General features: G+C 32.4%; 2 protein-coding genes across 2 annotated transcripts in view; both read left to right on the top strand.

Moving 5' to 3' along the window:
- The window catches only part of LOC111063318, an 87,429-nt gene extending 71,041 nt beyond the window's left edge, over window positions 1-16,388 (top strand). The window contains exons 2-9 of the mRNA XM_039443432.1: window positions 7,628-7,836; window positions 11,876-11,880; window positions 12,035-12,163; window positions 12,711-12,775; window positions 13,323-13,428; window positions 14,389-14,504; window positions 15,392-15,493; window positions 16,383-16,388. Coding sequence (XP_039299366.1) covers window positions 7,628-7,836; window positions 11,876-11,880; window positions 12,035-12,163; window positions 12,711-12,775; window positions 13,323-13,428; window positions 14,389-14,504; window positions 15,392-15,493; window positions 16,383-16,388 — 738 coding nt within the window. The remainder of the gene's footprint in view (window positions 1-7,627; window positions 7,837-11,875; window positions 11,881-12,034; window positions 12,164-12,710; window positions 12,776-13,322; window positions 13,429-14,388; window positions 14,505-15,391; window positions 15,494-16,382) is intronic.
- A 1,764-nt stretch (window positions 16,389-18,152) lies between these two features.
- LOC120355260 (FACT complex subunit Ssrp1-like) lies at window positions 18,153-25,745 on the top strand. The gene is made up of 5 exons (XM_039443606.1): window positions 18,153-18,282; window positions 19,248-19,363; window positions 20,319-20,420; window positions 24,060-24,135; window positions 25,600-25,745. Exons 1-5 carry the CDS (start codon window positions 18,207-18,209, stop codon window positions 25,728-25,730), a joined length of 501 nt encoding a protein of 166 aa, XP_039299540.1. The 5' UTR covers window positions 18,153-18,206; the 3' UTR covers window positions 25,731-25,745.
- The last annotated feature ends 802 nt before the right edge of the window (window positions 25,746-26,547 follow it).

Raw genomic sequence — 26,547 nt, 5'->3', positions numbered from 1 at the left:
GTGTGTGTGTGTGTGTGTGTGTGTGTGTGTGTGTGTGTGTGTTGTGTGTGTGTGTGTGTGTGTGTGTATATGAGTGTATGTGCGTCTGTGTACACGATATCTCATCTCCCAGTTAAAGGAATGACTTGAAATTTGGAACGTAAGGTCTTTACACTATAAGGATCCGACACGAACAATTTCGATCAAATGCAATCCAATATGGCGGCTAAAATGTTGTCAAAAACAGGGTTTTTCGCGATTTTATCGAAAACGGCTCCAACGATTTTGAACAAATTCATAGGTACCTGAAATAGTCATTGATAAGCTCTATCAACTGCAAAAAGTCTGTAAAAATTTCAGGAGCTCCGCCCCATCTATGCAAAGTTTAACTTTAGATTCTCAATTATCAGCCTTCATACACAATTCAAACAACAAATTTCAAGTGGAAAAGATTGAGCATGAAAATCTCTACGATAAATGTCCAGTAACATGTTCACCTAAAATTGAAAATAAGCTTGAAATTCGAGAAAATGTGATTATTAAATTGCAAACTGTTGGCAACTGTTGTTTCTATTAAATCATTCACTACGAAGTAGCAGACCTCGCGTGTCTCCAGCGTTATTGTCCTATCACCAGCTGTCTCATGTATTTGAATAGTAGACTTGGGATGCCCGAGAACACTAGCGTAGATCAATTTTCATAACGGCAAGGAAAGTTGTGTGAGTGCGCCTCACCAGATTTTCAATATAATACTATTTGGATACATGAGAAAAGTCCAGAACCAAATTCTTCATGCAAAATTTTCTTGTGCTAGATACAGAGTCACCCAAAAACCTCGTATTGTCAGTTCAGTTTTCAGCTATTTCTGCCAAATCCAGTAATCGGATGTACAAATTTGCTCCAGCCTTTGTTTTAGATTATAAAATTCTGAATAAAATGAGATCATTCGCAACTATCTATATCCATCTCCAATAAGTACTGAGTTATGATTTTTCAAAAATGAGTAAAATTTAAAGACAAAATAATTAATTCTGATGAGTTTTAATTTTTCATAAACAATATCTTCTGATTTTTACCAATTTGTTAAATGTATAATTCAAAGTCCCTCTGGACGTATTTTTGTGCTCTAAAATCTAAGATCAGGATACAGGTTGATTTTTTCTTTGAATTTCACTCATTTTTTTAAAAATCATAACTCAGTACTTATTGGAGATACATAGTTGCGAATGATCTCATTTTATAATCTAAACAATGGCTGGAGCAAATTTTTCCGTCAGATCACTGGATTTGGCAGAAAAAGCTGAAAACTGGAAAATTAGCTGAAAATACGAGGTTCTGGACTATTTGTTCCGGTCTTCTCTCATGTATCCAAAAAATATATTTAAAAATCATAACTACAATATAAATTGCAAGAATACCTCCTTCTTTATGTCTATATTAACTGGACTAAGAAGTTCCTGTGACAACTATAGAGGAATCAGCTTGCTACTGCTTACAAAATCTATAGCATGATTATCAAGGAGAGGATGCAGCCCATAATGGAAGTTCTCCTCCTGGAAGAGCAATGTAGCTTTACTTTTAAATACTACCTCACCGCGCTATACTTGGGGGGCGCATATCAAAATCTCGCCCCGGGCGCCTATTAACCTCGAGGCGGCCCTGTATACCTAGTTATAACATCAGGTCCCGCAAATAGAATAAACTCACTAGTACCGTAATTTACATCATAATATTATATTATGACTAGCCGTCGGGCTCGCTTCGCTCGACATATTCCGTCTAGCAAGGGGGCTCCGCCCCCTGGACCCCCGACTGGATCGTCCAAAAATGAGATTTGCTCGCCTGCATTTTTCATTTGAGCATGCCTCATTCCATCAGAAAGTCAAAGTACTGAGAAAATGCAGAAAAGCTGAGAAAAACGTTGATTTTGGGCGTATCTTTGATGAAATAATAAAGTCACAAAATTTTTAGACCCTACCTAAACCTCTGTATCAAATTTGAACATTTTCTGTCTATTACTTGATGAAAGAACAGAGAAACGAAAAAAAAACCGCTAATTTTGGGCGTACCGTATCTTTGGCGTTATTTCAAATTCCTTCTAAGACAACATTATTCCCCCCAGCTGAGCTTAACATTATTCCCCCCAGCTGAGCTTCTGTAGTAAATTTGAACATTTTCTGTGCATTTGTTCTCGATAAAGCTGAGAAAGCGCAAAAAACCGCTGGAAAATGCAGATTTTGGGCGTATCTTTGGCGTTATTTTAAATTCCTTCTAACACAACATTATTACACCCTAGCTTAGCTTCTGTACTGAATTTGAACATTTTCTGTTCATTTGTTCTCGATAAAGCTAGATTAGATTAGATTAAAGGTAGAATTTTAGTTCTGCGAGTGCGTGAGTCAGTCAGCCAGTCAGTGAGTGCCATTTCGTTTTTATATAATATCGGGGAACGAGTTCGTTCTGGAGTACAAAAGCATTAAAAAATTACGAAAGAAGAAATTATAATAACATTTATACAGAAATGTTTTATCTAATCACAGTAAATTAAGATTATTCCCAGAGGAATGCAAAAATTTCCCTCACAAAGGCCCAGTTGCACAAAAGCCGGTTAAATTTTAATCCTGATTAACTTCACGTGAACCAAATCAGAGAAGACCATTTCAAAAAGATGGATCCACTGGAATTAATCAGGATTGAAAATAACCCGGCTTTTTTGCAACCGCTAGCACTAAGTACCTGATTGAATGATTACAAAAGTTCAACAGCTGAGTCATAATTTTGACACAGTCCCACTCACTCACTTCCATCACCAACAGACGACGAAATAATTATTATCAGCTGTTTTTCCAAGGATATGAATAATAATTATCCTTTTTATTTCCTTCAACGAGTTTTCCCAGGGATGACACCTAGTGCAATCCAATCTTTATATTATAAACCTTACTATGTTCTGAATTTCGTGAGAATCGTTAGAGCCGTTTTCGAGATCCGGTGAAATACAAACATATTGAATGAAAAAGACTAAGAAATTGTCAAAAAACCACTGATTTATTGATAATTAGAAAGACCGGTTTCGGTTATTACACCATTGTCAATCTCTGATAAACAGAGATTATCAGACTGTTTATCAGAGATTGACAATGGTGTAATAACCGAAACCGGTCTTTCTAATTATCAATAAATCAGTGGTTTTTTGACAATTTCTTAGTCTTTTTCATTCAATATGAATAATTACCACTATATCAACTTCTCAACTACACAAAAAAAAAAAGATATACAAACATATGAGCATCTAAACATATTAACAGAAGTTGCTCGTTTAATAGTATGTAGGGTAGATATATTACCATATTTTTATGTTTATTTTAGTTGTGGACTTGCTATTATGAGTATCTACTAAATTGCACAGACTTGTTGGATCAAGAATGAGCGCTTTTACTTTTATATTAATCCAGCGCACATAATATGATGTGACTGTTAACTACAGTAGTTGTGCGTGTTAATACAGTAGTTGTATTAACAAAATGTTAATAACTTAATCCTCATAGATTGAACATAATAGCTTATCATACACATGATGAACATATGTGTTTGTCAAGTTCCGTTCAATCTGATAAAATAAGGATTAAATTTTTAAAACTTCGTACAATAGGCCTATTTAACTTTGGTGTGAAACGCCCAGCAGCTTAATATTAGTAAATCTAAAGCTGGAATCAAATCTGGTTTTTTGTTTAAACTGAGTACCTACTATTTTTCATTTATACTCTTTTACTATTGCACAGTGCAACTAAATGTAAAAGTAATTAAGTCTTATCATCATTTTTTGAGAAATTTCTCAATCGCTTTTCCTCTCCTATTACAGTACTGTACCTATCAGAGTAGGCTACAGCTCTAAACACACAAACGACGAATGAGTTATTAAAATAACCAATGAACTGCTGGTTTATTGTAAACAAAAAATAATTAATTCCCTGAAGAATTACATTAAGAACCAATTCAAGTTTTAATTCTGTTCACTCAAACTCGATCAACTCAATCTATCTTAGTTTAGCTAGCCTATCTAGGCCATCTATGAAAACAGCATTTTAAATTAATATACTGAAACAATGAGTAGAACTTAGACATCAATTTTAATGGTCCTGTGTTTGAGTTTCCTTGCTGTTGCAACCTAATTTTCTTAAAAGCACAATGATAAGTTAAATTGTAATGTACATTTTAATCTAATAATTATTTTAATTTCGAATGCGTTTTATGATGATATTAATGTCTCTGAAATGGGAATGCAATTATAAACAACATCGCAAACTAAAAGAATCTCCTCTTTTATGTGAGATGAATGATTTTTGTAAAAATATAATCGTGAAGTAAGATACGTTTAATTCAAAAAATCAAGAAACTTTCGATATTTTTCTCATTTCTACAGTCTCGACAGTTCTTCGATATAAACAGTGATGCAAGATCAATTTATGGCAACTCAGCTTATAGAGCATGAAATTTTCTCTCATTTAAGACCAATCGCAACCTATCATGTATTGTACTCATTTTAGAGACTCTTTAATAACAGTAAAATCGCAAGAAAAATTAGAAAATAAAGATCATCATTCAATTGGCTGTAACTTTTTAACGGCATTGAAAACAGAAGTAAAAGAGTGAAACATGGGAGTGAAAAGAGGAGAAAATTCATCACAACCTCGACTACTTTCTGGATGTTTTATCTGAAGTGTTCCACAAGATACGCAACGTTGCATATGCGAGACTGTGAAAATGGGGAAAATATCTCGCACATTCAAAGTTGTGTATCTTGTGGAACACTTCAGATAAAAAATCCAAAAAGTAGTACTGCGCGACCAGTCAATTCATTGGAAATAAAATTTTATTATCTTTAATATTATATAGAGAATGCTCTATCTCGATAAATTCAAGGTTCTCGAGATTAAATGGAAAACCTAAAAAAAGTCCAAAATTTTGGGGGTGAAGTCGCCCTCTGGCGTGTGAGCAAATTTCAGATTAGAATTTAGCGCACCAAAATACAGATAGAACCATCGAAAAAAATTCTTTCGGGGCTGTTTCCTGAAAAACGACCATTTGACTGGACTATAAGTTGTTATCCAACTTAAGCGATATATTAAGCGTTGTTAAATTAAGCGAGCAATTTCTGTATATCTGTTTGTATTTTTTAATTTTATATCTGGTTATCTGGCTATCTGGTTATCTGGCTATCTGGTTATATGGTTATTTATGTTCAACGGATATCGGAAACGGCTCTAACGATTTTCACGAAATTCGGAATATAGTAGGTTTATGATATCAAAATTCGATTGCACTAGGTCTCATCCCTGAGAAAACTCCCTGAAGGACATGAAAAGGATAATTCATCCTTGGAAAAACAGATGATGATTTCGTCGTCTGTCGATAACAGAAGATGCGTGTGCCTGTGTGGGAGATCAGCTGTGTAATCAATTAGCTCATCGTATCTCGCGAGAAATCTAAAAATTTTAATTGACTCGATCAAAATACAGTAATCTGATTTGTTGACATGAGATGGTATATATCATAATATTGAAAGTTAATCATTATTTTACAGTGATTAGTGAGTGTTATTTTGTTATTCAATTATTTGGTATGTAAACAATCTAAATTAGAACTTTTATGTTTTGAAATATTTGGACTGAAAATTTCACTTGGATTCAAGTCTATGAAACATAACCTACTTTTTGGAATATTAAATATTCCAACTATAAATATTTTGTAGTGAATAAATCAAAATTCGAGGAAGAAACAGTTTTTGGCTGTGCCTGTTAGTCCTTCCCCAATCATTTCAAAGAATTGAGTTCTGTTTATCAATGAATAAATAACGAGCAAAGCTTGGTGCCCCGATATTTAGTATTAATAGATATAATTTACAAAATGTACTTGTTCAGATGATATCTTTATTCCAAAAACCAAACCATTTGAAGATACATTTTGTTCGACTTGTGTTATTATTCACTCCTGTAATGTTAAAAAGTAAATACTACCAACAACACAACATCAGTGACAACCTGTTCCAATTTATGATAAATATCGGGGCACCGAGCTCCGCTCTGGGGTACCTACAAAAGCATATAAAAATTATTAAGAAAGAAGAAATTATAATAAATATTCATAGTTCATATAGAAAGGTTCTATCTAATCACAGTTGATTGAGATTAATTCGCAGAGGAATGCAAAAATTTCTCTCACAAAAGCATGTTAAATTAATCCTGATTAATTTCACGAGAACCAAATCACAGAAGACCATCTCAAAAAGATAGCTTATCTGATTGGTTCTACTGGAATTAATCAGGATTAAAATTAAACCGGCTTTTGTACAACTGCCACTAAGTACCTGATTGAATTAGGTACAAAAGTTCAACAGCTGAGTCATAATTTTGTCTGAGTCCCACACACATGCACTCGCTCACTCACTTCCATCATCAACAGACGACGAAATTATCAGCTGTTTTTCCAAGGATGAATAAATTCTTTTAATGTCCTTCAGCGAGTTTCCCCAGGGATGAGAACTAGTGCAATCGAATTTTTATATTATAAACATACTATAAGTTCTGAATTTCGTGAGAATCGTTAGAGCCGTTTTCGAGATCCGGTGAAATACAAATATATAAACATCAAAACATCTAAACAGAAATTTCTCGTTTAATAGTATAGGATTTAGACGATCTTACATTATCCGCTTCATTTCATAGATGTAGGAACTTTCTATAAATCATTTTCAAATTTCACAAATCTCAATTTTTGAAACGGTAAAGACATTCAATGAATGCTCTATTCAAATAAATTACTAAAAGCCCACATCACAGTTTTAAAACTGTAATGACTAGGCTACTCTATGACTACAAAAATTTACAAATGCACTTTATTTTGTCCACTGAAACTTTTTTAATTCTATTCAATTCATCTCAGCTCTATTTTATTGGGCAGTCCAATGCTACCGGTAGCAAGCATTCTACCAGCACAAATGTATACCAGTTTTTAATGTGAAGATGTGCGTAATTAATTCCTAGACAGTCAATATTATTTGTACAATGTCAATACTTTCTTGTAAACGTAACAGCCACACAGCTGTAGTAAACACTTCATAGACTCTATGGCCATTGGTATTAGGACAATTTAGGTACTATATTTTACAATAATATTTACCGTCTAGTGACCACTTTAGGCTGGGTTTTCGTTTATGAGTAAATGCAGTCGTCGACCACGACAGGGTGAGGATTTCAGATTGGGTAGATTTTAATTTGTCTAAATAACCTACAGGATTATTATCCTGTTCAATTATTTTTTTAATCGGGGAGGTTGAGTTCATACTTTTCAATATTTTCAAATGGCAATATGTTAATATTATTATAAATATTTTTATTCGTGAATAATAGACACAAAAATAATGAAAAGATATTTGATCAGCTGTTTTAGCACACTTAAAATTTAAACAATATGGATGTCAACCATGCTTGCTGTCGTCGACTGCGGAAATTTACGCACAAACGAAAATGCACCTTGAGGTCACAAACTTCTGTCGTAAATTTGTCAACCTTTTTTATATCTATAAGAAATAAATGTGTTACAAAAAATGAACTAGACCTAATCCAATTTTCCTCGTTTTTGTTTGCAGGTGAACGGAAAAGACATTGAGCTGACGGAGGTTGGACCTCGGTTCATGCTGCGTCTGTACGAGATCAAGCTGGGTATGATTGACACGGCTGCGGCCTCTGACACCGAGTGGGCCCTGCTGCCTTACATGAACACCGCCATCAAGCGGAGGTTCCTGTCCTTCGATGACGGATGGATTCAGGATGATGATTTCGAGGAAGAGGAGGCTCAGTGAACAGATTCAGTGACATCGTCCAAAACAGGAACTCAGTTTACTTTGAATGCCCCAGGTACATCTGTATTAAAATATTGATAGTATTGATATTTTACCATCCAGTATCGATATTTTAATATTAATAGTACTAGTGCACTTAGGTCCAAACTCAGCAAAAACGATAACTAGGTTTGAACGGCAGTTGGTTCTAAGTCGTATGAATTTGAATTGGTTTTGCAATATGATTTTTTGTTTATTTATAATCAACTGGCGCTTGAACCAAGTTTTCGTTTTGGTGAATTTGGTCCTTCAAGTGGAGTATCCTGATCTTGAATTTGGTGTGATCAGAAGCTATTCAAAAAGGGGACGCAAAGTGGTGATAGTGATATCAATAGGACGCTTTCGAATAGGAAAATTTTCAATCAAGTGTTACGTTGTGATTATAACTGAATTTGAATGAAAAGTTTTATTTTACTAGTGTAAATAAAGTAAACACTAAATCTGAATGACCAAGTTTAGATTTTGACCTTTAGGCTGTGCAAAGGCTAAAAAATAATAAACTTTCTACTCGTGATATTTTTCAAAAATTTTCGATTTGTATATCATCAAGCTATCAAAATAAAAAAGTTTTCTTAGGAGAACATTTTTTTCCAATCATTAATTTTCGAGATTAGAGCGCCTGAAGTTTAAATTTTTGGGACTGAACATTTTAAATTCGGTACGATATAAATCCATGAGATTCAGAGGATGGATTCTTCATGGTATTGTTGATTTAGTAGAACAAAAATTTTCTAAAAATATCAATTTTTGAAAAAGTTATTCAGTTTACCAAAAATAACTCAACTAAAAGTTATTTTTAGTCAATTTACTAACTATCTTAAAAATTGAGATTTTCTAAAAAAATTTGTTCTACTACATCAACAATACCATGAAGAATCTATCCTCTAATTTTCATGGATTTATCTCTTACCGAATTTGAAATGTTCTGACCCAAAAATTTAAACTTTAGGCGCTCATATCTCAAAAAGTAATGATCGGAAAAAAATATTTTCCTGAGAAAACTTTTTCATTTTGATAGCTTAATGATATACAGATCGACAAACTTTGAAAAATATCACGAGTAGAAAGTCTATGTTTAGCCTTTGCACAGCCTTAAAGCTGGTTCCCACAGAAGGCCTATCTGTGTCTGGTATAGTGATAGTATTATTTCCATAAGTTCTAAGTAAAAGTTATTCAGTTTACCAAAAATAACTCAACTAAAAGTTATTTTTAGTCAATTTACTAACTATCTTAAAAATTGAGATTTTCTAAAAAAATTTGTTCTACTACATCAACAATACCATGAAGAATCTATCCTCTAATTTTCATGGATTTATCTCTTACCGAATTTGAAATGTTCTGACCCAAAAATTTAAACTTTAGGCGCTCATATCTCAAAAAGTAATGATCGGAAAAAAATATTTTCCTGAGAAAACTTTTTCATTTTGATAGCTTAATGATATACAGATCGACAAACTTTGAAAAATATCACGAGTAGAAAGTCTATGTTTAGCCTTTGCACAGCCTTAAAGCTGGTTCCCACAGAAGGCCTATCTGTGTCTGGTATAGTGATAGTATTATTTCCATAAGTTCTAATAGGACTTTTCCTACTTGCTTGGCTTGTCTGAGTTGGAATAGTCAGATTTTAAAATATAGGAATTATTTTTTCACTGGACCGTCAATAACTGATATTGATATATTGGAATCCGCTTTTAGCCGACAGAATTGCGTCGTTGTCTGGTTGTGTGAAATCGCGACTTTTTCATGGCTAACGCCAGAAAAGTGATATTGAACATCACATGAGCTTTCTGAAGTCTAAATTTTGCACAATCTGGCAAGGCAGGTGTTTAGTCGATTGTAGATCAAGTCTTGACTTTACAAGACTTGCACATTACAAGTACATTTATTGTACATTACAAGGAAATTATTGTTTTATCATTATCAGTAACGCAACTAGCCTATATAAATAGATGTTTACTCGATGACAGTTGAGAAGCTGAGTGGCTTGAAACAAATTGGAGTAATATTAGAGTCAATTGTAATACCTCAATTAGCTCAAGCCTATTGGGATTTCAGCTGTAATTGTGTGACTAAAAATTTTAAAACTGTTCGCCATTTTTACTACAGAAAATGAATAAATTTTGATTTATACTCTTGTCTCTTTTTCTTTTATATTGTTACTTAACAAATTTCTTTTTGAAGAATAACAAGAAGATGAATCTTGAAAATAAGTGACTTATAGACGAGGAAAGTAGAAACGACATGTAATTGGCGGCCAGTGCTTTTCATTACGTCACTTTCCATTTAGACATAATGTTTGTTAACGGGAAATTGGTGGAAGTGACATTATAATGATAAGTCCTGGCCGTCAATAACATGCCTTCTTTGTTTTCCCAGTCTTCAATTTGCTTTATAGTTATCATATTATAAGTGACTTTCTTCCTAATAAGTGTAGTAACATGACACTTGCAACCATAGAGCTGATACCATGAAATATTGTAGATATTCCATGTTCTATAAAGCTGGGTTCATACTGAGCAAATGTTCGACAAACATGTTTGTTGAAACAGTTTAGGCAAATTTTATTATGTTTGCCCGTGGCCAGTGTGGACGCGTCACCAAACAAAATATTTGTAAGTGGGGAGATCAGGTTTCTATGTTTCACAGCAAACACTGAAAATTTTTGGAAGATCAGTAATTTTTTGTTTGACAAACAATGATTGTCCAAACTTTTTAAAAGGGACGTTTTCCCTGAGCCCCTCTACAAACATGTATGTCGAAAATTTGTTCAGAGTGGACACAGCTTAACACATCTATTAATATTTTGGCTATATTTATACTTTTTTGTAAGTTATATAATCTAGAATCAGGACTTTTTCTAGAATCTTCTAAACTCGCTAGAATTCTAGAATATATTTTACTAAATTCATGTGAAATGTCCAAAATCATCAACTACATTCTTACTATAGTACCGGTAAGGTCCACGTTATAATGACAGTATTTGATTAACTTTGGTGTTGCTATCCCTGTCTATCATTCGACAAAGCCGGTAGTACTATCCTTTTCTAACTCCACAACGATGCCAATTATGTTTTTGACAATGTAGAAACATAATTAATAAAGGCAGAGAATCGGCAACGCCATTCTCCTATCCTTATCCACTGTCATTATAACGTGGACCTCACTATAGAGCCGCTGATGAAAGACATCATACAATTGATATTATTTGTGTCTTGGTTTTATGAATTCATAAGGAGTTGTTGATTGCAATAATTGCATCCGAACTTAAAACCAAGGAACATTTTCATTAAGTAAATCGTATTAGTTGTCTGGACACAGTGAAATCAACATTACGTAATGAAACAAGAACGCTCTCTGAAGCCAGTTAAATACACATAGAATTTTGGACTTTCGATTTTTTTCCGTCCTTATTAATTCTAATGGATTAAACGGAACTTGACAAACATCTCAGTTTGATTTAATAGAATTTATAAGCCGACGGCAAAAAATCGTACGTCCAAAAATCGATGTGTGTGTAACTGGCTTACCTATTAGCTCGAAATACTAAACCATAACACAAGGGATGAGTCTGTCTGAAATGAATAATTCGTTTTGGCTTCATATGTATTGTATGTCAACTGAATTAGAATTAACTCATATTGGGAGTGTTCCAAATAACTACGTAAACTAATGCTTCATAAAATTATTAGTGCAATTCGTAGAATGCAGGTCAGAGGATTATCATCATTGTTCTGGACGCGTCTGCTATCAAATAGCATAGTAAGTACAGTTACAATATAAAGAAGGGTCTACTCATGTAAGATGTTTGTTGAAACAGTTTGAGCAGCTGTTATTATCTTTGGACAAACAATGTTCTCACAGCTACAATGGGCTAATCATAATTTTTGAAGGGTTTTTCCCTGAATCTCTTGAACACATCTCTGTCAATATCTGTTGAGTGTGTACCCAGCTGGAGAAAAATTATATTTTGTAGAATTATATTACTGATGTTTGCAGAATTGGTTGGGAACTAATAACATTTATTATGCTCTTGATACTTTTTTAAACTGGTTATTGTGTATTGATCTAGAAAATATATTGTTTTATAATAACGCTGATCAACATTATCACGTTTTATACTATAAAATGTCAAAAATCAGACATTTTTGTTTTCAGAACTGGAAGTAACTGGCATATCAAGATCTGGCAGAGTACGCAAGAAATCTTCAAAGCTCACCGACTTCGAATCTCCTGATGAAATCGATAAATACCGACGCAAAAGTGACAAATTTGATCCACCTCCAAGTAAGTTCATTGAAATCACTACATTTTAGCATAATTATCGATTTGTTTCCAAATAATTCCTACTTGGCAGCAGTCAAGTGAAAATGTAGCATTTCCGCCTTCCTCCTGCACACTGCCAAGTTATATGAATCCATGCCGAGTTTGAAATAGTCTTTAATTAGAATTATAAGTTTCAAACTTGGCGTAGTCTTGTTCTACTTTGATTTTTCAACCATACTAAATACTTGTTTTTAAAGCTTGAGTTTCACATTATCTTCATTTTAATGTTGATTTATAACTTAGGTTTTTATCAACAAATAATTAATGACATTTCCAATACATTAAATAGTATAGAACTTTTCCTCTTTCTTTTTACTACATTAAAGTTCCCTACACTATATTGTTATTTGTCTGCTTTGGCTTTGAAAATCTTTCTCCTTCCTTTGTACTTTTCATCATTGTTCAAAATCATTTTTTTATCCCCTGAACCATCTATATGTATTTCCCTATCTTATCTTATTTTTTAAGCTTTCTTCATACTCAAAAAATGTAATCTTACATTTTCCAGGCTATCCCGTTGGTAGACCCGCGGCTCATGCCGTCAAAATAGAACAGTTCCATCATTCAGAAGAGGTGAGTCAATTCTCCATAATAAGTATGTATTAAAGTGTCTAATTTTCAAATGATCAAAATACATTACATTGATTTATCTTACCGTCAACGAAAAATTTGTACAACAAAATTGGCAAATAGTAATAAACAGCAGTAATTGATAAATAGTAGTTATTAAAACGTGGTCCAACCACTACTTCCGTATTTACGGAGGTAGTGGTCCAACACAAGTCACAACAAAGCTGTTACAGTTGAACAGATGCTATTCAAAAAAATTCTCCAACGGAATAAAGACATGTTTCTATAAGTAATCCTTTTATGTGTGATTTGAATAGTGAGATACTCAAAAGTCTTACTTCAGGGGCAAGCTCATTGATTAACTTGATGGATATGTTTCTCCAATTCCTATGGGTACTCGCATATTGGTGAGAATCAATTCTGAGATTTGACCTGCCTCTGGTTTGAAATCCAGTTGAAATCAATAATACAATCCTGTTTTATGTGGATAAAAATAATACAGTCGCATAAGACTGGTTTTCATACAATTAGTTTTGATATTGGTTGACAGGAAGATGAAGCACCGAACTTCAAGGAAGAAATGCTTTCAGACTCTGATCCAGAAATGGATAATTTTCCACATGATGAGGACGATCTGTCTAGCATGGATTCAATGGGTAAGCTATTCCTATTATTTTCAATAGTTAATTAAAATGATTTTTTTGACAAAAATTGATTCACATAGTATGATTTTAATTGAATGTGATATTAATGCAATCTACTATCAATGAATTTCGTATTTCTTGTTTTATTGTTAATGTAGGTATTCAGATTTGGTATTCATTCTTCATATGTATGGTAACTTATTCATATGATTGTAAACTAGCAGGTAACTCGTGCTCCGCAAGGGTTTAATTAAAAACTTGGCCTACTAAAATCTTGATTAAAATAGGCCTACAACCGTCCTTGATAAATTGAGAATTTCAGACGTGATGATGCGTCATTCGTGAATTTCCTATCCCGTACGTGTATAAGACAATTCTTTCCGTTCATATATTATAGGAAGATTATAAATAAGTTATTTTTGTTTTGTAGGAAGTATTCTTGAACAAGTCAAGGAGGTTATTGAAATGTTAACATTATCATGATTAATTAAAACAATATAAAACTTGTGTACTAAGGCGTAGGCCTACATGTAGATCATGATCATAAAATCACTTATTCACTTATATGGGCTACTTTATTCAAATTAATTAAATCGATATAAAACTTGTAGTACCCTTTTATTAAAACATTTTAACAACTAGTTTTGACCTACTTTGACAATTTTCAAGTTAGAATGTAACTTGAAAATGTACTTGGCAATATTAATTTAAAAATGACCAAAGTAGGTCAAAACTAGTCGTTGAATTTTCTTAATAAAAAAGTACTACAAGTTTTATATCGGTTAAATTCATTTGAATAAAGTAGCCCATATAAGTGAAGCGATTTTATGATCATGATCTATATGTACGCCTGTCAATGAATGAATGAATATTAGAATCAACATCAGGGAAATTTAAGCAACTATGGGGATATTACAATTTTGCATTTATTTAAAGTTAATTTGCATTTTTGAACTTTTTGTTATATATCAGGTAGCCCAGGAGATGAAGAAGACCTGGATGAAAGCATTGGGTTGGATCAAGGAGGAGAAGGATTTCAAAGAATTGCACCTGACTCTGTGGATACCGGCTCTCCAGTTCATGGTTCAGTAAGTTGCCAAAACTTCATAACATCTCACTCAATTTATTGTTCAAAATTCATCCATTGAAATTCAAACTTGTTTTGGATCTGTTTCATAGAATCTCACAAAATGTCCTGGGTAGAGAGGTGACTAGAAGGATCCCACTCACTAGAAATTCTCTTTTTTAGTTGATTTTGAAAAGTTTTCCAATGTGTGCACGTCTATTTATTGATATCAATTATTGGTTCTCTTATGTGTGACTTCTAAATATTCATGATACAGGTTTCTGCAGGCAAGTTTCCTGTCTATTTCAACATAGAGTCTATTGATGCTAAATCTATTTCAAGCTGCTTGTTTCTAGAAGCATTTCAGAATGATTCAATTCAATTTATTACAATAAATAAGTATTCATTTTCAGTAGATATCGACATAATATTTGATGAAGAATGAATCGAAATACTTATGAAAAGTCGCTGGAAATGTTTCAAAATAGATTGAATAGGATTATCTCCTTGAGTGGAGTGGCCGTAGTGGAGTGGGTAAGATGCTGACTTTATAATTCAGAGGCCCTGGCAAGATAATATTTTTCTCGTGCCACTCCCGTGTTTTGGATGGACACGTTAAGTTGTCGGTCCTGGCTGCCTAAAAATATTCGTTAGGTCACGTCAGAGGCCCTGAAAAAGATTAGATATGACATGAAAACTCTTGACACCAGACATGAGCCAGCCACGTTACTCGATATTATTTTTTTCTTCTTAAGTATTATATATTATTCAAACACTACAATGCACTAGAATGCACTACAATATATTATAATTATGCTAACCAAACCACATCATTTCGAGCAAATCTGTAATTTTACAGTTGATGAATTGAAATTTTTTCCTGATAATATTGTCATCAATTTTTATTAGGCTCAATCGTTGTACATGTCGGAAAAGTCAACTAAGAAGAAACTCGTGATTCGTGATGGAAAAATAGTGGACAGAATGAAGGCCCAGCGCAAGGATAAAGGGGTGAGTAATCGAGTTATAAATAATTCTAAATATTTAATTTAAAAAGTTTTATTATGAAATATTTAAATACCGTATTTTAAAATATTCCAACGAGAGTGATTATTACGTGATTGGATCAATAAATATTTTGGAAGTAAAATGAAATGAGCTCTGCTATCCAGAGATTGGCAGTTTGGTGTGAGGGTAAGCATTCCTGACCGGCAATTAGGAGGTACTGTGTTCGATTCTCGGGCTGACAAATACTTTTAGTATAGTAGCGCTCATCGAATTTCCATCTAGCTGTATACCCTGTTGTCAATATTTTCAGTAGCAGAAGTCTTGGGGGTGATTTACAGCATTTAATCGGGATTTTCGTTTAATAATAATTATTTTGGAAGTAGGTGATTGGATCAATTTAGTCAACTCTGCATGCTTTCCAGTAACGTCACGCCTTGCTAAAATTTGTAAAATGCATTTTCTATTGTTTCTTTTTATATATTCGATGAACAATGCTGTTGAAAACTGTGAGTTAGGTTTAAAATTAATCTTGCAATATAAACTATGATAGTGTTTGTTAATCAGAGAACTTGTTACAACTAAAATAATCGATAGTGATAGTAAATATCGATAGTGCACTAAAAAAAACTTTGTAAGGCTACAGGTGAATCTCGCTATAGTTACAGTAGCTATATTACCCAATAAGATCAGCTATGCTTTTAGAATAATAAAACTTTGTTTTTCGGTAATTCTTCAAAATTATATTTTTAATATGTATATATTTCCTATTTTAGTTATAGTTACAGTAGCTATATTACCCAATAAGATCAGCTATGCTTTTAGAATAATAAAACTTGTTTTTCGGTAATTCTTCAAAATTATATTTTTAATATGTATATATTTCCTATTTTAGTTATAGTTACAGTAGCTATATTACCCAATAAGATCAGCTATGCTTTTAGAATAATAAAACTTTGTTTTTCGGTAATTCTTCAAAATTATATTTTTAATATGTATATATTTCCTATTTTAGTTATAGTTACAGTAGCTATATTACCCAATAAGATCAGCTATGCTTTTAGAATAATAAAACTTTGTTTTTCGGTAATTCTTCAAAATTATATTTTTAATATGTATATATTTCCTATTTTAGTTATAGTTACAGTAGCTATATTACCAATAAGATCAGCTATGCTTTTAGAATAATAAAACTTGTTTTTCGGTAATTCTTCAAAATATATTTTTAATATGTATATATTTCCTATTTTAGTTATAGTTACAGTAGCTATATTACCAATAAGATCAGCTATGCTTTTAGAATAATAAAACTTTGTTTTTCGGTAATTCTTCAAAATATATTTTTAATATGTATATTTCCTATTTTAGTTATAGTTACAGTAGCTATATTACCCAATAAGATCAGCTATGCTTTTAGAATAATAAAACTTTGTTTTTCGGTAATTCTTCAAAATTATATTTTTAATATGTATATATTTCCTATTTTAGTTATAGTTACAGTAGCTATATTACCCAATAAGATCAGCTATGCTTTTAGAATAATAAAACTTGTTTTTCGGTAATTCTTCAAAATATATTTTTAATATGTATATTTCCTATTTTAGTTATAGTTACAGTAGCTATATTACCCATAAGATCAGCTATGCTTTTAGAATAATAAAACTTTGTTTTTCGGTAATTCTTCAAAATTATTTTTAATATGTAATTTAAAAAGTTTTATTATGAAATATTTAAATACCGTATTTTAAAATATTCCAACGAGAGTGATTATTACGTGATTGGATCAATAAATATTTTGGAAGTAAAATGAAATGAGCTCTGCTATCCAGAGATTGGCAGTTTGGTGTGAGGGTAAGCATTCCTGACCGGCAATTAGGAGGTACTGTGTTCGATTCTCGGGCTGACAAATACTTTTAGTATAGTAGCGCTCATCGAATTTCCATCTAGCTGTATACCCTGTTGTCAATATTTCAGTAGCAGAAGTCTTGGGGGTGATTTACAGCATTTAATTGGGATTTTCGTTTAATAATTATTATTTTGGAAGTAGGTGATTGGATCAATTTAGTCAACTCTGCATGCTTTCCAGTAACGTCACGCCTTGCTAAAATTTGTAAAATGCATTTTCTATTGTTTCTTTTTATATATTCGATGAACAATGCTGTTGAAAACTGTGAGTTAGGTTTAAAATTAATCTTGCAATATAAACTATGATAGTGTTTGTTAATCAGAGAACTTGTTACAACTAAAATAATCGATAGTGATAGTAAATATCGATTAAAATATCGATAGTGCACTAAAAAAAACTTTGTAAGGCTACAGGTGAATCTCGCTATAGTTACAGTAGCTATATTACCCAATAAGATCAGCTATGCTTTTAGAATAATAAAACTTTGTTTTTCGGTAATTCTTCAAAATTATATTTTTATAAGTAATCCTTTTATGTGTGATTTGAATAGTGAGATACTCAAAAGTCTTACTTCAGGGGCAAGCTCATTGATTAACTTGATGGATATGTTTCTCCAATTCCTATGGGTACTCGCATATTGGTGAGAATCAATTCTGAGATTTGACCTGCCTCTGGTTTGAAATCCAGTTGAAATCAATAATACAATCCTGTTTTATGTGGATAAAAATAATACAGTCGCATAAGACTGGTTTTCATACAATTAGTTTTGATATTGGTTGACAGGAAGATGAAGCACCGAACTTCAAGGAAGAAATGCTTTCAGACTCTGATCCAGAAATGGATAATTTTCCACATGATGAGGACGATCTGTCTAGCATGGATTCAATGGGTAAGTTATTCTTATTATTTTCAATAGTTAATTAAAATGATTTTTTTGACAAAAATTGATTCTCATATTATGATTTCAATAGAATGTGTTATTAATGCAATCTACTATCAATGAATTTCGTATTTCTTGTTTTATTGTTAATGTAGGTATTCAGATTTAGTAGGTATTCATTCTTCATATGTATGGTAACTTATTCATATGATTGTAAACTAGCAGGTAACTCGTGCTCCGCAAGGGTTTAATTAAAAACTTGACCTACTAAAATCTTGATTAAAATAGGCCTATAACCGTCCTTGATAAATTGAGAATTTCAGACGTGATGATGCGTCATTCGTGAATTTCCTATCCCGTACGTGTATAAGACAATTCTTTCCGTTCATATATTATAGGAAGATTATAAATAAGTTATTTTTGTTTTGTAGGAAGTATTCTTGAACAAGTCAAGGAGGTTATTGAAATGTTAACATTATCATGATTAATTAAAACAATATAAAACTTGTGTACTAAGGCGTAGGCCTACATGTAGATCATGATCATAAAATCACTTATTCACTTATATGGGCTACTTTATTCAAATTAATTAAATCGATATAAAACTTGTAGTACCCTTTATTAAAACATTTTAACAACTAGTTTTGACCTACTTTGACAATTTTCAAGTTAGAATGTAACTTGAAAATGTACTTGGCAATATTAATTTAAAAATGACCAAAGTAGGTCGAAACTAGTCGTTGAATTTTCTTAATAAAAAAGTACTACAAGTTTTATATCGGTTAAATTCATTTGAATAAAGTAGCCCATATAAGTGAAGCGATTTTATGATCATGATCTATATGTACGCCTGTCAATGAATGAATGAATATTAGAATCAACATCAGGGAAATTTAAGCAACTATGGGGATATTACAATTTTGCATTTTATTTAAAAGTTAATTTGCATTTTTGAACTTTTTGTTATATATCAGGTAGCCCAGGAGATGAAGAAGACCTGGATGAAAGCATTGGGTTGGATCAAGGAGGAGAAGGATTTCAAAGAATTGCACCTGACTCTGTGGATACCGGCTCTCCAGTTCATGGTTCAGTAAGTTGCCAAAACTTCATAACATCTCACTCAAATTATTGTTTGAAATTCATTTGTTAAAATTCAGACTTGTTTTGGACCTGTTTCATAGAATTTTCACAGAAAGAGCTGAATGGAAGGGTCCCATTCACTAGAACTTGTTTTGGATCTGTTTCATAGAATTTCACAGAATGTCCTGGGTAGAGAGGTGACTAGAAGGATCCCACTCACTAGAAATTCTCTTTTTTAGTTGATTTTGAAAAGTTTTCCAATGTGTGCACGTCTATTTATTGATATCAATTATTGGTTCTCTTATGTGTGACTTCTAAATATTCATGATACAGGTTTCTGCAGGCAAGTTTCCTGTCTATTTCAACATAGAGTCTATTGATGCTAAATCTATTTCAAGCTGCTTGTTTCTAGAAGCATTTCAGAATGATTCAATTCAATTTATTACAATAAATAAGTATTCATTTTCAGTAGATATCGACATAATATTTGATGAAGAATGAATCGAAATACTTATGAAAAGTCGCTGGAAATGTTTCAAAATAGATTGAATAGGATTATCTCCTTGAGTGGAGTGGCCGTAGTGGAGTGGGTAAGATGCTGACTTTATAATTCAGAGGCCCTGGCAAGATAATATTTTTCTCGTGCCACTCCCGTGTTTTGGATGGACACGTTAAGTTGTCGGTCCTGGCTGCCTAAAAATATTCGTTAGGTCACGTCAGAGGCCCTGAAAAAGATTAGATGTGACATGAAAACTCTTGACACCAGACATGAGCCAGCCACGTTACTCGATATTATTTTTTTCTTCTTAAGTATTATATATTATTCAAACACTACAATGCACTAGAATGCACTACAATATATTATAATTATGCTAACCAAACCACATCATTTCGAGCAAATCTGTAATTTTACAGTTGATGAATTGAAATTTTTTCCTGATAATATTGTCATCAATTTTTATTAGGCTCAATCGTTGTACATGTCGGAAAAGTCAACTAAGAAGAAACTCGTGATTCGTGATGGAAAAATAGTGGACAGAATGAAGGCCCAGCGCAAGGATAAAGGGGTGAGTAATCGAGTTATAAATAATTCTAAATATTAATTTAAAAAGTTTTATTATGAAATATTTAAATACCGTATTTTAAAATATTCCAACGAGAGTGATTATTACGTGATTGGATCAATAAATATTTTGGAAGTAAAATGAAATGAGCTCTGCTATCCAGAGATTGGCAGTTTGGTGTGAGGGTAAGCATTCCTGACCGGCAATTAGGAGGTACTGTGTTCGATTCTCGGGCTGACAAATACTTTTAGTATAGTAGCGCTCATCGAATTTCCATCTAGCTGTATACCCTGTTGTCAATATTTCAGTAGCAGAAGTCTTGGGGGTGATTTACAGCATTTAATCGGGATTTTCGTTTAATAATAATTATTTTGGAAGTAGGTGATTGGATCAATTTAGTCAACTCTGCATGCTTTCCAGTAACGTCACGCCTTGCTAAAATTTGTAAAATGCATTTTCTATTGTTTCTTTTATATATTCGATGAACAATGCTGTTGAAAACTGTGAGTTAGGTTTAAAATTAATCTTGCAATATAAACTATGATAGTGTTTGTTAATCAGAGAACTTGTTACAACTAAAATAATCGATAGTGATAGTAAATATCGATTAAAATATCGAATCGATAAAATATCGATAGTGCACTAAAAAAAACTTTGTAAGGCTACAGGTGAATCTCGCTATAGTTACAGTAGCTATATTACCCAATAAGATCAGCTATGCTTTTAGAATAATAAAACTTTGTTTTTCGGTAATTCTTCAAAATATATTTTTAATATGTATATATTCCTATTTTAGTTATAGTTACAGTAGCTATATTACCCAATAGATCAGCTATGCTTTTAGAATAATAAAACTTGTTTTTCGGTAATCTTCAAAATTATATTTTTAATATGTATATATTTCCTATTTTAGTATAGTTACAGTAGCTATTACCCAATAAGATCAGCTATGCTTTTAGAATAATAAAACTTTGTTTTTCGGTAATTCTTCAAAATTATATTTTTAATATGTATATATTCCTATTTTAGTTATAGTACAGTAGCTATATTACCAATAAGATCAGCTATGCTTTTAGAATAATAAAACTTTGTTTTTCGGTAATTCTTCAAAATATATTTTTAATATGTATATTTCCTATTTTAGTATAGTTACAGTAGCTATATTACCCATAAGATCAGCTATGCTTTTAGAATAATAAAACTTGTTTTTCGGTAATTCTTCAAAATTATATTTTTATATGTATATATTTCTATTTTAGTTATAGTACAGTAGCTATATTACCCAATAGATCAGCTATGCTTTTAGAATAATAAAACTTTGTTTTTCGGTAATCTTCAAAATTATATTTTTATATGTATATATTTCCTATTTTAGTATAGTTACAGTAGCTATTACCCAATAAGATCAGCTATGCTTTTAGAATAATAAAACTTGTTTTTCGGTAATTCTTCAAAATTATATTTTTAATATGTATATTTCCTATTTTAGTATAGTTACAGTAGCTATATACCCAATAAGATCAGCTATGCTTTTAGAATAATAAAACTTTGTTTTTCGGTAATTCTTCAAAATATATTTTTAATATGTATATTTCCTATTTTAGTATAGTTACAGTAGCTATATTACCCAATAAGATCAGCTATGCTTTTAGAATAATAAAACTTTGTTTTTCGGTAATTCTTCAAAATATATTTTTAATATGTATATTTCCTATTTTAGTATAGTTACAGTAGCTATATACCCAATAAGATCAGCTATGCTTTTAGAATAATAAAACTTTGTTTTTCGGTAATTCTTCAAAATATATTTTTAATATGTATATATTTCTATTTTAGTTATAGTTACAGTAGCTATTACCCAATAAGATCAGCTATGCTTTTAGAATAATTAAACTTTGTTTTTCGGTAATTCTTCAAAATTATATTTTTAATATGTATATATTTCCTATTTTAGTTATAATAGATATGATTATATGAAATAAATGAAATGAAAATGATTATAGATATGATTCCTATTTAATTTATAATAAGATGTGAAATATTTCTTCTATGTTTAGTTTTGAAGCATCTAAATTTGAAATCCACTTTGTGAAAATAGGTACTTGATGACTATAAATTTTGTGAATTGAAGAACTACAAGTCTTCACCTTTTTCGGACTATATGTTATCTAAATTTGGGAGAGGAATAACACAAGGTTACCTTATTTTTCCTCTCCCTATCATTTTGATAATGTACTTATTGTAAAATGAATAAATGAATGAATAATATAGTTACTGTAGCTTATAGTGAGTTTACTTCAAACTATTAGAATTCCTTATAATAATGAATGACATCAATGCTACCCATTCATCCAATGCTGGCTGCCTAAAAAGCAGTCGTTAGGTTATGTCAGAGGGCTGAAATTGATCAGTTGCGACCTGAAAACTCTGACACCAAATCTGAGCCAGCCAGGTCACTCGATATTATTACTTTCCTTGCCCTATGACATAACCCTATTATGCCCTATTACCATATGTGAGGAAAGTATTGCTTTCCAAAAAAAATTAAGGTACCTCATTTTCTAAATTTCTATACGTTTCAAGGTCCCTTGTGTCCAAAAAAGTGGTTTTTGGGTATTGGTCTGTATGTGTGTGTGTGTGTGTGTGTGTGTGTGTGTGTGTGTGTGTGTGTGTGTGTGTGTGTGTGTGTGTGTCTGTGTACACGATATCTCATCTCCCAATAAACGGAATGACTTGAAATTTGGAACTCAAGGTCCTTACAATATAAGGATCCGACACGAACAATTTCGATTGAATGCCATTCAAGATGGCGGCTAAAATCGCAAAAATGTTGTCAAAAACAGGGTTTTTGGTGATTTTCTCGAAAACGACTCCAACGATTTTGATCAAAATTTATACCTAAAATAAATAATATTTAATACCTAATAAAATAAATATTTTGATAAGCTCTATCAACTGTTACAAGTCCCATATCTGTAAAAATTTCAGCTCAGCCCCATCTATGCAAAGTTTGATTTTAGGATTCCTAATTATCAGGCTTCAGATACAATTTAAACAAAAAAATTCAAGTGGAAAAAATTGAGCATGAAAATATACAATTAATGTTAAGTAACATTTTCACCTAAATTTGAAACTAAGCTCTAAATTCGAGAAAATGTGATTATTCAATTGCAAACTGTTGATTCTATTAAATCATCCACTATGAAGAGATAGCAGACCTCGTGTGTCTCCAGCGTTATTGTCCTGTCACCAGCTGGCTCAGATCTTTGAATGGTAGACTTTAGATGCGCGTGAACACTAGCGTCAGGTGATCAATTTTCATAGCGGCAAGGAAAGTTGTGTGAGTGCGCCACACCAGATTTTTCTGGTGATCAAGAGACTCACTAGTGCGCCTTGAGCTCAAAAAATGAACATGATCATTCTTTCCATCCATTGCAATAATACTATCTATGTTGATTCTCATCACTCATTAAGTTACTTTGTTCATTGGAAAAACTGAAGTTCATTGTTAAGTACAGTAGCTATGAATCACTTCGAAATTCATTTTTGTCATCAGTAATAATAGAATGTAATGTCATAGTATTGTTTTTGAAATAAATGTTCATGAAATTCGTTTACATAACTTGACTTTGTCTTTTATAGAAAACAAGATTCACTGCGTATATGTTGTGGGCGAAAGAGATAAGGCAGGAACTGATGAGAGCCAATCCAGAACTAGGTAACATTTTTACTTCAAATTTTCTCGTTTCCAAATAAAATATATCCAATTTCCTATTTTTCTCTATGATGCACATCTTTGAAAAATATTGTATTTATACCCAACAATCCAGATTTATTCATCCTATTTTCTCTCTATATCCTTGTTTTGTTTCTGAATTAGTTCTTGTTCCTGCCAATTTTGTATTGGTTGTGAATACTCTGATGATATGGATGGTGATGATAACTCTTCAATGAGTTGAAACACTGTTAAATATTGTCAATTCCACTTTTCATTTGAGCACTAGACTGCAGTTTCGTGGCTTTACCAGGTTTGATTGTTGAGATATTGACTCATATGAGATATTGTTGAGTTGAAATAATAGTTTAATAATATGGCATAATAGTTTGGGGAGGTGTTTCATCTGCTTGCCTGGAGCCGATGGCCGTCACTAAACGCTCAATAATGAAAACTATTCTGATAAAAGAATCCAGGTACCCCAGGCTGCTGCTATTCTCGGACTTCCCTGTGCTCAATCTAAGACAGTTATTTATAAAAACAATTCTCACATATATAAGGAAAATAAACCTATTTGCTAATGTACAACACAAGTATCAAACACGACTCAGGAACAACCATGGATATTCAACACCTAGATTAATGCATGGAATAGAACTCAAATCACCATACTACCTAGCTCAAATTATCTATAGGAATTTGTCGGACGTTATCAGGGAGGCTGAGGATTGCAGCGACGTGGTGTATAAAAGTAGGTTGGTCGTGTGGCTTTTTGGAATAGGCTGGATTGGAACTGAGGAACTGCTCCATTTGCCGTACATCTAGTATAACTTACCAGCTCAATTTAATTAAAATATAACTTTTCGCTTCATTGCTGGTCTTAGGTTCCCTTGCTCTCCCACTTGTAAATTTATATTCAACTCTGCTCTGCTATTGATAACGCATTTTTTTTAATAAACTATAAACAGCAGTTACATTTATTTATATAGATTTTATAAAACATAAAGTTAATAGTTCATAGCACAGATAAAGAAAGATACATGTTACTCTATTTTCATACAAGAACTCTCCCCCATTCACAGATGTATAGTCTTCTTGGAGGAATTCCATGCCATCTATATACTAGCATTAATGTAATAATGTATCATTTTCTATTCCAATTTATGTATTTTATTTATAATTGAATTTATAAAATTTTACATTTTTTTGTAATGCAATGTGGAAAATAAATTGATTTGATTTGAAAATTGACGGGTAAAGCTACGATACGAAACTTCTATACAGTGCTCATATGAGTGGAATCTGAAATTGACCAAATTTTACTCTTTTTCTTTAGTTTGCCTTAGGTTTGACAACATGTTTGTTTCATCGGTTTTGCTTAAGCCTTGATTTGCTTAACTTTTTCTCTGGGTATAAGAACAACTTTGTACAACTTCTGTATAAAAAATGATTTATCGTTTTTTACAGATTTCTCACAAACTAGTAAAAAGCTGGGTGAACTCTGGGCCACTGTTCCTTTCAATAAGAAATATGTAAGTGCTTCAAAATTACAATTTCACATAATAACCACATATTGTTCAAGATTATTTTGTGCTTGATGGAGCCTACATAAGCTAGTCTAGTAGAGTTTTCTGATCAAAAATTTGTGTCAATTTTACTAATTTACAGTTTCATTAATATAGGATCTTATTACACTAGGGCTCAACTCACACTTAGGCGTTTCAGGTCGAGAAAAGACTCGACTCTAGTCGAGAGCATGTGTTTCCAAATAGTGACACTCAGACCAGTCGATTCTAGTCTCCGCCACTGTCACCATTTGAAAACACATGCTCTTGACTAGAGTCAAGTCTCTTCTTTACCTGTGTCGCGTAAGTGTGAGTAGAGCCTAAGACTCCAGTGAGACACCAGAAGTGAGGGTGACACTCTTGGTGTCCTAACGATCTGAGGGACATTAGTTGTTATTTATTGAAGTTTGTCTGTTATGGGATTGTTAGTTTGACACCTTGTGGGACCGGGCTCCCAGTTGTTCAGGCCAGGGACGTCACTTGAGGCATCCACTCCAGACATCAGATCTTGATGACCCAAAGATATCCCGACTAGTGTCTCAACTGGTGTCCTTGGTCCAATAACTGCACAACAGCTGATGCCCCGTGACTCAATTGCACACCAACAGTAAAGGAGTGAGGGAGCGTCAGCCTCAATAATGGTGTCTCGGTGTAATATGAGCCTAAGATCTCTGTGGGCATGATGTACATTTTTTGTTGAATGAGGGCATTTGTTTATTCATGAGAAACATGTATGCTTGCCTCGTGCCTAGACCTTGTTATTATCTAAATATTCAACGTATAATTTTTATAATATTGTAAGTTTGAACTAATAATATCAGTATATACATGTATGATTTCACACATACTC

This window comes from Nilaparvata lugens, chromosome Y (genome assembly GCF_014356525.2).
Source record: "Nilaparvata lugens isolate BPH chromosome Y, ASM1435652v1, whole genome shotgun sequence".
NCBI lineage: Eukaryota > Metazoa > Arthropoda > Insecta > Hemiptera > Delphacidae > Nilaparvata > Nilaparvata lugens.
This window is presented reverse-complemented; position numbering and strand designations above follow the sequence as displayed.

What these genes read in the sequence shown, in the direction of transcription:
- LOC120355260 (XM_039443606.1), top strand. Translation starts at nt 18,207, where the DNA reads ATGCTTTCAGACTCTGATCCAGAAATGGATAATTTTCCACATGATGAG. An exon ending in GTCTAGCATGGATTCAATGG is followed by an intron (nt 18,283 to 19,247) that starts GTAAGTTATTCT and finishes GTTATATATCAG; the next exon opens with GTAGCCCAGGAGATGAAGAA. An exon ending in GCTCTCCAGTTCATGGTTCA is followed by an intron (nt 19,364 to 20,318) that starts GTAAGTTGCCAA and finishes AATTTTTATTAG; the next exon opens with GCTCAATCGTTGTACATGTC.